A 12664-nucleotide genomic window follows, 5' to 3' on the forward strand; every position below is an offset into this window, starting at 1 on the left:
TTAGGTTTTTTTTCAGCCCAAACTGCCCCATTGTTTCCTATGGGGGAATCGTGCACGAGCACGTTTTTCCAGCTAGCCGCTACCGTAAGCAACGCTGGTATTGAGAGTTGAAGTGGCGGTAAATATGCCTGTACGCTCCCTTTTTGGAGCCTAACGCAGCCCTTCAGAGAACTCTAAATACTAGCGTTGTTTAGAAGCAGCGCTAGAAAAAAAAGACGCGTAGCTAACGCACCCCTTTGGCCGCAAAACTCTAAATCTAGGCGTAAATTATTCCTATTTAAAACTAAATACTTACCTATAAAATAAACCCTAAGATAGCTACAATATAATTAATAATTACATTGTAGCTATTTTAGGATTTATATTTATTTTACAGGTAACTTTGTATTTATTTTAGCTAGGTACAATAGCTATTAAATAGTTAATAACTATTTGATAGCTACCTAGTTAAAATAATTACAAAATTACCTGTAAAATAAATCCTAACCTAAGTTACAAATACACCTAACACTACACTATCAATACATTAATTAAATAAATTATCTAAAATAAAATACAATTAAATAAAATAAACTATATTACAAAAAAACACTAAATTACAAAAAATAAAAAAATATTACAAGAATTTTAATCTAATTACACCTAATCTAAGCCCCCTGATAAAAAACTAAATTACAAATAGCCCTTAAAAGGGCCTTTTGTGGGGCATTGCCCCAAAGTAATCAGCTCTTTTACCAGCCCTTACAAGGGCTTTTTGTGGGGCATTGCCCCAAAGTAATCAGCTATTTTACCTGTAAAAAAAAGAAATACAATACCCCCCCCAACATTACAACCCACCACCCACACACCCCTACTCTAAAACCCACTCGATCCCCCCTTAAATAAACCTAACACTACCCCATTGAAGATCACCCTACCTTGAGCCGTCTTCACCCAGCCGGGCCAAACTCTTCATCCGATCCGGGCACAAGTGGTCCTCCAGCCGGGCAGAAGTCTTCATCCGATCGGGGCAGAAGAGGTCCTCCAAGCGGCATCTTCATCCTTCCGGCAATGAGCGGCTCCATCTTGAAGACCTCCGGCGCGGAACATCCTCCTCAGCCGACGACTACCCGACGAATGGCTGGTCCTTTAAATGACGTCATCCAAGATGGCGTCCCTCGAATTCCGAATGGCTGATAGGACTCTATCAGCCAATCAGAATTAAGGTAGGAAAAATCAGATTGGTTGATTTAATCAGCCAATCGGATTGAAGTTCAATCCGATTGACTGATTGGATCAGCCAATAGAATGCGAGGTACAAATTTATTAATTGCAAATATCTAAAACAAAGCAATAATATATGTCCCACCTTAAACTAGCTAAAAACATATACCAATGGCCATGGTAGAGGAAATATGCTATAATAAAAGACGTCTTTATAGGGTTAATTAATAGAGAAATAGTGGGTGCAATTCTATCTAATCTCTCTAATACCTCTAATCAATGCTATTATCCCTGAAAAGCATTTGGTTGATACAGTGATTTATAATCACAGCAATATACCTTACTGAGTAAAGCACAGCATAATAATGATAAACCAGACAAAAGAAAATGTCCATTAATCAATACTAAGCATCAATAACTTTTGGTTATATACTGTATATATATATATATATATATATATATATATATATATATATATATACACATACACAGACATACACTCTCACAATTTGTGTTCTGTATAGGTGTATATATATATATATATATATATATATATATATATACATACACACACACTCACAATGTGTGTTCTGTATAGGTGTATATATACACACACTCTCACAATTTGTGTTCTGTATAGGTGTATATATACACACACTCTCACAATTTGTGTTCTGTATAGGATTATATATACACACACACACTCTCACAATTTGTGTTCTGTATAGGTGTATATATACACACACTCTCACAATTTGTGTTCTGTATAGGATTATATATACACACACACACACTCTCACAATTTGTGTTCTGTATAGGTGTATATATACACACACTCTCACAATTTGTGTTCTGTATAGGTGTATATATACACACACTCTCACAATTTGTATTCTGTATAGGATTATATATATACACACACTCTCACAATTTGTGTTCTGTATAGGAGTATATATATATATATATATATATATATATATATATATATATATATATATATATATATATATATATATATATATATATATACACACACACACACTCTCACAATTTGTGTTCTGTATAGGAGTATACACCTATAACACCTATACAGAATACAAACCTTTTGAAAAAGCCATTAAGGCGAAACATGTTAGGGACGTTAGAGTACTGGTGAGGAGTCCTAGGTGCTCCTGTGTTTTTAGCAAGCCTTAGGCTACCTATCAGCAGAGTTATTTACTAGATAAATGTGTGAAATATTACTTTAAGCTGCATGAATCCACTGCTTAAATCCTTTACTATTTGAGCAACTTACAACCACATAATGACAAATTGAATATAATAATCGTTATTTTAGCTGCGGTCATATGCAACTGTTACTGTCTATTGCCACATACTTTGTTATTCCTAGAGACGGATCATGAATTGTGTGTGCCTACGAGCAGTCATATGTAGTTAATATTCCTGACGTGCTGCATGTAGCTACCGCCATTCGGATCACACTTTGAGCAACAAGCTGTGCACAACTGTTTACAATAGTCATTGTTAGACTTAGCAGTTTACTGCAGACATAATATGTTAAAGTGTCAGAACGCAGTATCTATGAGCGGTCACATGTAAACTATACCTTTGGATACTGTGTGTATTTACTATCACACGATTTATAGTTTGAGTAACAAGTTGACCTAACTATAATTCATTGATCACATTATTCACTGGTACATTTAACTAACTTATGCTACTAAGCTAAAATAGTGGCTGCTAAAATATCATTTAGTGAGTTGTGCTAATCTTACCTAATTGTTCATGTACCTTAGTGTGCAAGCGTGATACAACACACAGACTATTGGCTGACAGCTGCATTAAATTTGTTAACTTTTCTTATTTGGCTTATATTGGTGCAGACATTTACCACAATACAGACTAATAATCACCTGTACAATGATATTTAACCGTTTAACCTAGCTGGGAGATAATTGCATTTAGGCTGCATTGTTGCTCTGATATCTTTGATATACTTCAACCAGAGTTTCCAATCCGCAGTTGCTCTCCAACTATTTCTACGAAGGTTACAGCAGCTATATTAAACTATTTCAATCAGCACTTGTCTCTGATTAAATGATAGGCTCCTAAGAGTGTTTTTTAACTTGGCACTTTTCCTATCTTATTTTGTGTGCATTTGAATTAATAAAAGTTATATTTTAATTTCCTGAGTTGAACCATTCACTGGAGATTCAATTCACTCCCGTTTGTCTATTTTTAGCTTTACTAGCTAATAGTAAAAACTATTAACCATTAGATTTTCTCTATTAACCCCTTGAGTGCTACTCATGTAGTCTTTTTTTCAAAAGTTGGTTTCTTTACCTCTCTTGAATATTTTTTGCAAATAGTATACGTATACCCTGTGAGCTTGTGCAAATGCTCAGTAGGAGTTTGTTCCCCAGAAAGTGTGAATATAAAAAGACTGCAAAATTAGATAAGGGAAGCAAATTGGAAAGTGTCTTACAACTGCACATTCTATCTGTATCATGAAAGTTTATTTTGACTTGAGTGTCCCTTTAATCATATAAGATTCTAGGTCAGGCTGTCATGCCACTTAACCAAAATCGATCATTTTTACCCAAATAATCTGCGGTACTGTAACCATTGTCGTATTACTGGTCAATTAATGGCACTTTAGTTTAGCAAATCGAAGGTACATAAATATTGGGCTAACAAAAGTTTTGATATAAATATAATTATATAAACAGACATAAGTGTGCTGTAATTTGAAAGAAAATATTTTTTTATTTTTAAAATTTGGGGGCACCTCTTGTTTTGTGGCACAGCATTTGAGAATCACTGATCTAGAACAATTCCACTCCAGGAATTTCTCTTCTTGGGCTAATTTTCAGCTGCATGCAATTAAAGGGACAGTCTACTCCAAAATGTTTAATGTTTAAAAAGATAGATAATCCCTTTATTGCCCATTCCCCAGTTTTGCATAACCAACACAGTTATATTAATATACTTTTTCCCTCTGAGATAACTTTGTATCTAAGCCTCTGCTGACTGCCCCTTATTTCAGTTCTTTTTTATTTTTTTATTGAAGTAATATATGTACAATATACATTTTCATTCCAGAACATAGTCTTCAAATGACTTACAATACAAACAATTCACAAAATGATTACATAAACATGTTGCCAAATCGCATATCAGTGCAAATGTATGTTCTATTCCAGGTCTTTTGACATACTTGCATTTTAGCCAATCAGAGCTTACTCATAAATAAATCCACCAGAGTGAGCACGTTTTCTATATGACACACATGAACTAGCTCTGTCTAGCTGTTAAAAACACAAAATGCACTGAGATAAATTAGCATATGAGCCTTCCTAGGTTTAGCTTTCAACAAAGAATACCAAGCGAACAAAGCAAATTTGATTATAAAAGTAAAATGAAAAGATGTTTAAAATTGCATGCCCTATCTGAATCATGAAAGTTTAATTTTGACTAGACAGTAGACTGTCCCTTTAAGGAAATAATTATGAGTTTAGTATATTTGAATTCCTAGAGGGCTGTCGTTGACAAACACGGTTATAGAAAATATACACAACAGAAAGTGGTAACACAAATAACCCAAATTAATATAAAAATAGATCACTATAGTGCTCGCCACAGAAAATATTGCCAGCTGGGTGCCATTATGAAGTAGCTGAATGAAGACAGTGTAATACTTTGCAATATAATAACATTTTGCATTATTTATAAATGTTACTTAAAGGAACAGTTTACCCAAAAACGGTCCTTTAATTTGTTCGCAATGATCCATTTTACCTGCTGGAGAGTATTAAATTGTTTACAAATAGGTCATTAGCCTTTATATTGGCATTTGAAATAGTTGATTTAGCCTATGGTATTTTCTCATACATGTTATATGCTGCAGCTGGTATAGCAAGTCATGGGGAACGCATTCAGGGAAAAACTATTTTACAGTGAACAAACCCTTTAAGCTATCCAAAGCACAAATTAATTGCATAATTCAACATAAATTGATTTAATGATAATTAGTGCAACATAGATTTAGAAAAATGTAATATTAGCTAATTTTAGCTTAAAATGATAGTGTACTGTAATATTTTCTCCTCTTTAACTCCTTAATGACGTACAGGGTATGTCGATTGTTAAGGGGTTTCCAGAGTCATACAGATATAGCACTGTCATGCCAACATCTGAAAAACCTGCACTATTTTAGATCAACATAATGTGGTATGTAAAAACGACCGCTGACAGTTAATGTGTTTCCAATAATAATTTTTACTTGTTCTAGTATATTAAATGATTACAAATAACTTCTTTAGATATATTTTGTCATTTAAATAGCTGTTTGTGCATGTCATATCCCCACCTATACTGAACATTTCAATACTTAAAGGGACAGTATACTGAAAAATAGTTTTTCCCTTAATGTGTTTACAATTGCTTTTTTTACCAACTGCAAAGTAAAAAATGTATGAAAATTACCTTTTTAAGTTTTTTGTGTGCATATTAAAGCTCTGATTTTGTGTTTTGAAGCCACAACCTAATAAAATGGTTTGAGCTTGTAGGTATAATCAGATGTCATTACTGTATCACATTGTGTACATATACATGTTTCTTTATCTTTTATCTGTCCATAAAACAATCACGAGTTCTTGGAGAGAACGATGGAATATCTAAATTTTATTACCTTATCTCTGCTATATCCCACTGGGAGTGTAATTTCTTCTGCTGGCTGTGTTTACAAAGCTTATCTATAGCTTGGACCTGCGGCCACAAACTTTCACAACAGGTGGGGATACCACATGCTAAATAAACTATTTCAAATGCCAATATAAGGGTAAAGGAGCTACTTGTAAACAATTTAATACATTCCAGCAGGAAAAGTGGATAATTGGGAACAAATTTAAGGGACAGTCTACCATAGAATTGTTATTGTTTTAAAAGATAGATAATCCCTTTATTACTCATTCCCCAGTTTTGCATAACCAACACAGTTATATTAATACACTTTTTACTTTTGTGATTACCTTGTATCTAGGAACCTTCTTCCAGCCCCCTGATCACATGACTGTGACTGTTTATCATCTGTTGTCTTAAATTTAGCATTGTTTTGTGCTAAATCTTAAATAACTCCCTGTGCCTGAACAGTGTTATCTATATGGCCCACTTGTACTTTCTGTCTCTCTTGTGTTGAAAAGAGATTTAAAAAGCATGTGATGAGGCAGCCCTCAAAGGCTTAGAAATTAGCATATGAGCCTACCTAGGTTTAGTTTAAACTAAGAATACCAAGAGAAAAAAGCAAATTTGATGATAAAAGTAAATTGGAAAGTTGATTAAAATTACAAGTCCTATCTGAATAATGAAAGTTTAATTTATACTAGACTGTCCCTTTAAAGGGGAGAAATTTTTTGAGTAAACTGTCCCTTTAAGTTGGAAAAGCTGTGTAAACATAACCAGGATAATAAATTACATGCCCAGTGTGTGTGTGTGTGTGTGGGGGGGGGTTCTTAAAGATAAGTGCTAAAAATGTTAATTTTCAGTCGTTCTCTCTAAGGGGTCGATTTATCAAAGCCTTTGCCAGCCTTTGAACACCTGCAGTCCGTATTTAACAAGCAGCGGTCATCAGGCCGCTGCTTTCCTATCCTTTCGCCACCTCGTCCGACCGGGGAGAGTGACTGCTCCTGCCCGTGTGTGATTGGCTGTGCACGGGCAGGATTGCACGTGAGCGCAAAATAGCGCTCGTGTGCAATGCTTAATTCCGGCAGTAGAATTCAGCCCGCCAGAGGCAAGTTGTGGCAGACAGAGGCGTGTATGTGTGCCCCTTCCCGCCACAGCTTGATAAATCGACCCCTAAGTATACATAGTATAACAGAGATGGCATAAGGAGGCTTTGTATGTGTATAAAGAGTGATAATGTAAGGAGAGTTAGTCTTCCCTCAAGCTTATCCCATTTTTATGGGTTGATGTTTCAAAGAGCAAAATTAGCTAGTTCATATTCAGAAATAAATTTAAATGGGCAATTTCCCATTCAATTTTATACTCTTCAGCTGGTATAACAAGTAATTGGAAACCCATTAAGGGGAATCAAGTTTTACAGTACACTGTCCCTTTATCTTTTAACCAGGTAGTAAGTGAAATAAGCCTGGTGGTGTGCCCATTAAAAAGAGTGTGGTGTTTCCTGTAGTTTTTCATCCGTTGATCTTTGCTTGTTATTGTTTAGTACAGTGATTCCATTTCAGGACACACCATTAAATGAAAGCACCTGGCTTAGGTGGGTCTCACAGAATTACATCTGAAAGTCGTATGTGTAGAAAATACTGTAGGCTAAAAAAATACTTAAAAAGTATAATAATTACTTTATTACATGCAGAATAGAAACGTTTTGCACTTTCCAAATGAGCAAAAACTGTCATTTTTAAGGTAAAAGCGTGTTATGTATAAAAATGTCTTTACAGCTGGGCTTCCGTGAGTTTTGGGGCTGAAGAAAAATATTCAATGCCAGATGAAACTATGTAATGTTTAAAAAACTAACTAAAGAACTACAAAACAAGATATTTTAGCCAGAAATTGTATTCTGGGGCTGTAACAGTTAGTAAACTAATTGAATGACCTTTGCAACGTTTGTGCCTATCTCAGAGCTTAGACATACATTGCCTGGTATGTACCAGCTGTGCACTTGCATGCCGGTCAATAAAGCTCATACTTTACTGCTCTATACACTCAGATATCACTACCTGGAGTGTAAAACATGATAACCATGGAATTAAAAAGAGCAAAAGCCATTTTTTCAATGCACATATATTACAAACTACATTAATAGTACAATCGCTGAAATACTATTTTACTTTTATGTCCCTTTAATTTACATGAATTTGGTGATGTGAACAGTGCTGTGAAATGAAAACAATATTTGTAGCCAAAAATCTATTTCTCAGAAGACAAAACATGCAGCTGTCTATAAAAAAAACATCTAGCTGACATGCACACAGTGGTAAGTAGAAAACGAAACAAAATAATAATAAAAAAAAAAAAAAACATCTAGCTGACATGCACACAGTGGTAAGTAGAAAACGAAACAAAATAATAAAAAAACAAAACAAAAACAAAGCAAAAAGAAATTTAAAAAATGTCATCTCTTAGAGTTACTGTTAAACTGTAACATCCATTCTTATCAATTGAAGTGATGTGTTTTGATAATTTTGTAAATTACAAACAAACATGTGATTATTGCTGCATCACAGACTTTTAAGAGAAAATGATTTTCTGGCACAAGAGAACACTTTATTTAAAGGGACATGAAACCTGATTCTTTTCTTTCCTGGTTTATATAGAGCATAGAATTTTAAACAACTTGTAGTTTTATTATCTAATTTTCTTGAATTTCTATGTATCCTTTGTTGAAGAAGCAGCAATTCATTCCTGGGAGCTAGCTAACACGTTGGGTAAGCCAACAAAACAAGGCATATATGTGCAGTAAGCAATCAGCAGCTCCTGAGCCTACCTAGGTATCCTTTCATCAAAGGATACCAAGAGAACAATGCAAATTAGATAATAGATGTAAATTGGAAGGTCGTTTAAAATCACAAGCTATATCTGAATCATGAAAGAAAAAAATGGATTTCATATCCCTTTAAATTTAGGAGTAAGTTAGAATATTGAGCAGCCAGAAATGCCCTTTTTCAGGAGCCGCACAAAGGTCTACATATACTTGTGTAAAATAATACAAAATTCTAGGAGAGAGAAGTAACATCCTAGGGTCTGTGATTCCTTGGCTCTCAGGAGTTGTCAAGCACTGTTTTTTTTACTACACTATAGGTAAGTAGCCTACCCTGTATATATGTCACTGCAGGTTACAAGAATGCCCTGCTTTCAAAGGGAATTGATTAGGTTCTAGCTGAATAAGTGGCTCCTGGTAAAGACATTCTTTATAGCTGACCCACCCTGTGAAAGCAAACATGCCATAAAATCAGATTCCTACATGTGTCTGAAGTCCTCTCAGGTTGAAAACAGAACTTAAAAAAATAATAATACTATGGCTAACACCAAATCTAACATTTGTGTTCCTATGTGTATGGGTAAAAATGTCAACTGGCTACATTTTCTGAGAATTTAAAGACCCCTTAAGTGATAAGATTCTCTCTTCCTATGTTATCCTATGGCCTCAATTGGCTAAAAATTAAAGTCTCTGGACATTTAGCTTCATGGGAAAACATGAATTAAAAAGATTCCACACTCTATTAGTCTCTAGGTAACACTATTGTGGAGAAGTATCAAAATGTTTAGCTGGTAGCACATAAAAAAGGGCTAATACAAACCGGCACAGACCACAGGCCTTCTTTAAGGTAACTAATATTTACATCTTAATATTATTGCTAAATAATGCACCTATATAACAAAGTGAGAACACCCCTTTTAAATAGTATTAATAGCTAAGGCTATTCCCTTAAGAAAATAATTTAGCGTATGGTGTCAAATCATTATATATGTATAAAACATTTCTCAATAAAATTAAGGGAAACTTAAGACAAACCTCACTCATAAGACGATCTGCTCCTGTGTTTTCCTCATCCTTGAAAATGATGTCTGGATTGTAATTGGGAACCAACTCCCTGAACCTTTCAGATCCCCGGTGAATTTTGCCCTCTGACTTGCCACTGGCTCCCAGTGTCTTCTCTGGCACATTGGGAACAAACTGCTTGTATTTGAGGGGCACCAATTTACGTCTATAACGGTGGCGACCCACTGGACCACGACCAGGGCCACAACATTGGACTGGCACCAACAGAAGCCAGCAGCAGGCAGCCAGCATCAAAATCTGGGCTGCTGGCATCTCCCCAATGGTCACTGTATTCCAGGCATCCTGGTGATGGCAGAGCTTCCACAGCCAGGTGAATCAAGTCTCTAAGAGGAGACAGCCTACTGGTTTTTAGCTATCTTTATGTGACACAGATACAGGTACTGCCCAGAGATTGTAAAAATGTGTGTGCAAGTTATAGGAGGGGCTACACAAGTCTTAGTAAAATATCAAGCCAGGCTTTAAATACCTGCATAAGGTGAGGGGTGATAATGCTGGAAATACTCCTCATCAATAGTTGTGGAATAAATTACTGTTGAGGGGGGAAAAAAATATCCATGCAAAAAGGGAATCCCTGTCATTAGAGATCAATTCATACCAATTTTCCAGAGAAGTGTGAATTAGTTGCAGGTCTTTCAGTGGGTATTATGAGTCTATCCTAGATGGACACAAATAATGATACAATCTTATTTATCCTTGGAAGATAAGGTTTAAAATCCATAGCACATTTTCTGGAGGATTGTTCATAAAATCAGTGACAGTCCCCAAGTGCAAAGAGGCATCACCAGGTAGTGGCTATCCCATTACCTATGGGTGTCACACGCTTGCAAGTACAGGTAACTGAAGTGTCACCAGAGTATACTACTGGGAAAGGGTGGCACAGACATGGCACCGAGTAATGATGAGGAAAACAGCAGACTTTCTATTCCCAGGCACCTGCTACATCTAGCAGTGTAAAGCGTCTTTTTCCTGTGCCCTTTTACACTGTATGGGCAGCATTTTGAGAGTTCTCGCTGCAGTATTTTGCCGGGGACAAGCGTAGACCACCTCCCCAAGCCTCTTCTAGTTCTCTGTAGTTTCCCGGCCATGGTCAGTCCTGATATAGCGACAGGGCAACGCGCGTCCCCGAGTGACCACCCCTTTTATACTTCTTAGACTTAGAGCTTTGGGCTCGCTCACAAAAATCTCTCCCACTTATGCGCGTTCACACATGATCCTAGAGCTAAAAGTGACAAGGAGAGAGTCGCTTCCAGAGCGCCCTACACAGCAAGCAAAGCGGGACATCCGACCGAGGAGGGACCAAGCTTCGTCCTTACCCTTTGATTAGATAAATCAATAACCAAGATACGATGAGGGGTTGGTCTTTTAAATAATAAAACACGATTAAATATAACGTTAGAGCGAGCCCATCATATTAGCAAACAAAACACAACACATTATTGTATTTTGTATTGAAAAGTGCATATTAAAGTATTCACACAGCAAACAGCATAGTCATCCCTCTACCAAGCAATGTATTTATATTGGTGCCATAGACGTTATAGTAATAAATACACTAAATATTGTAATTAAAAACAAACATCATTTAATGTACTTTTTATTATTTATGTTGACTGCTTTTCCTGTAATTTAATTTTGAAAATTGTTTACTCCACTGCCCCTTTAGAGATTGGAATGGATAGTAAATGATTCAGAATTCTGTTACTGCAGCATTTTACAACAGGCTTGAGAAGCAGAGTTTGTTTTATACCTGCCCTTAAAGGGACAATGTACTCAGGCAAGCAGCTGATACAACTTCATTGTATTCAAAACTGGTGCATGAACACCTTTTCGAATGGGCTGGTCTCTCTGTCTCTTTCTTCTTCTGCCCTTTGTTGACATAGTTTTTCTATAGACAATACTGCAGTATTTATATCTTCAGTATAAGTGATGGTTTCAACTGGTGTCCTTTCCAAAAAAGCTACCTTGTCGAGATTGATGTGCACATGCTCACAATTAAAGGGAAATGAAACTCAAAATTTTTCTTTCATAATTCAGATAGAGAATACAATTTTAAACAACTTTGTAATGTAACATAGTAACATAGTAGATAAGGTTGAAAAAAGACTGAAGTCCATCGAGTTCAACCTATACAAATCTAAAATACTTACAAAAAGCTCCAGTTAAGCTTAAATAACCCCATTAAAATGTGACCCATTTAATACTAGCAATCATATCCATAAATTTTGTTTATATACAGAAATTTATCCAGACTATTTTTAAATGTATCTATGGTATTGGCATTCACTACCTCCTTTGGTAATGAGTTCCACAATTTTATTGCTCTTACAGTGAAAAAATGTTTCCGTTGCAGGAGACTAAATCTCCTTTCCTCCAACCTTAAATTATGACCTCTTGTCAGAACCAATTTTCTTGGAATAAAAAGAGATTCTGCCATCTCTGTATATGGGCCTTGAATATATTTATATAAAGTAATCATGTCACCTCTCAAGCGCCTTTTGTCTAAAGAGAACAGACCCAGTTTGGCTAGCCTTTCCTCATAGGTTAATTTCTCCAATCCCCTTATTAGCTTTGTGGCCCTTCTCTGAACTTTTTCTAGTTCTGCAATATCTTTTTTAGCAATCGGTCCCCAGAACTGCACTCCAAACTCAAGGTGAGGTCTTACCAGGGCTTTATATAATGACAGAATTATGCTTTCCTCCCTTGAATCAATGCCTCTTTTAATACATGCTAGTATCTTATTAGCCTTTGAAGCCGCTGCCCTGCATTGTGCACTCATCTTTAGCTTGTTATCTATTACTACTCCCAAATCCCTTTCCTCCTGTGTTTGGCTAAGTCTTGTCCCATTTAAAAAATACATAGCCTGCTTATTTTTACTTCCAA

General features: G+C 35.8%; 1 protein-coding gene across 1 annotated transcript in view; it reads right to left on the bottom strand.

Moving 5' to 3' along the window:
- DHH (desert hedgehog signaling molecule) overlaps positions 1-10036 on the bottom strand; it is a 140060-nt gene extending 130024 nt beyond the window's left edge. Inside the window, exon 1 of the mRNA XM_053708077.1 lies at positions 9737-10036. Coding sequence (XP_053564052.1) covers positions 9737-10036 — 300 coding nt within the window. The remainder of the gene's footprint in view (positions 1-9736) is intronic.
- Between the last annotated feature and the right edge of the window lie 2628 nt (positions 10037-12664).

The sequence above is a fragment of the Bombina bombina genome, chromosome 3 (genome assembly GCF_027579735.1).
Source record: "Bombina bombina isolate aBomBom1 chromosome 3, aBomBom1.pri, whole genome shotgun sequence".
Lineage (NCBI taxonomy): Eukaryota > Metazoa > Chordata > Amphibia > Anura > Bombinatoridae > Bombina > Bombina bombina.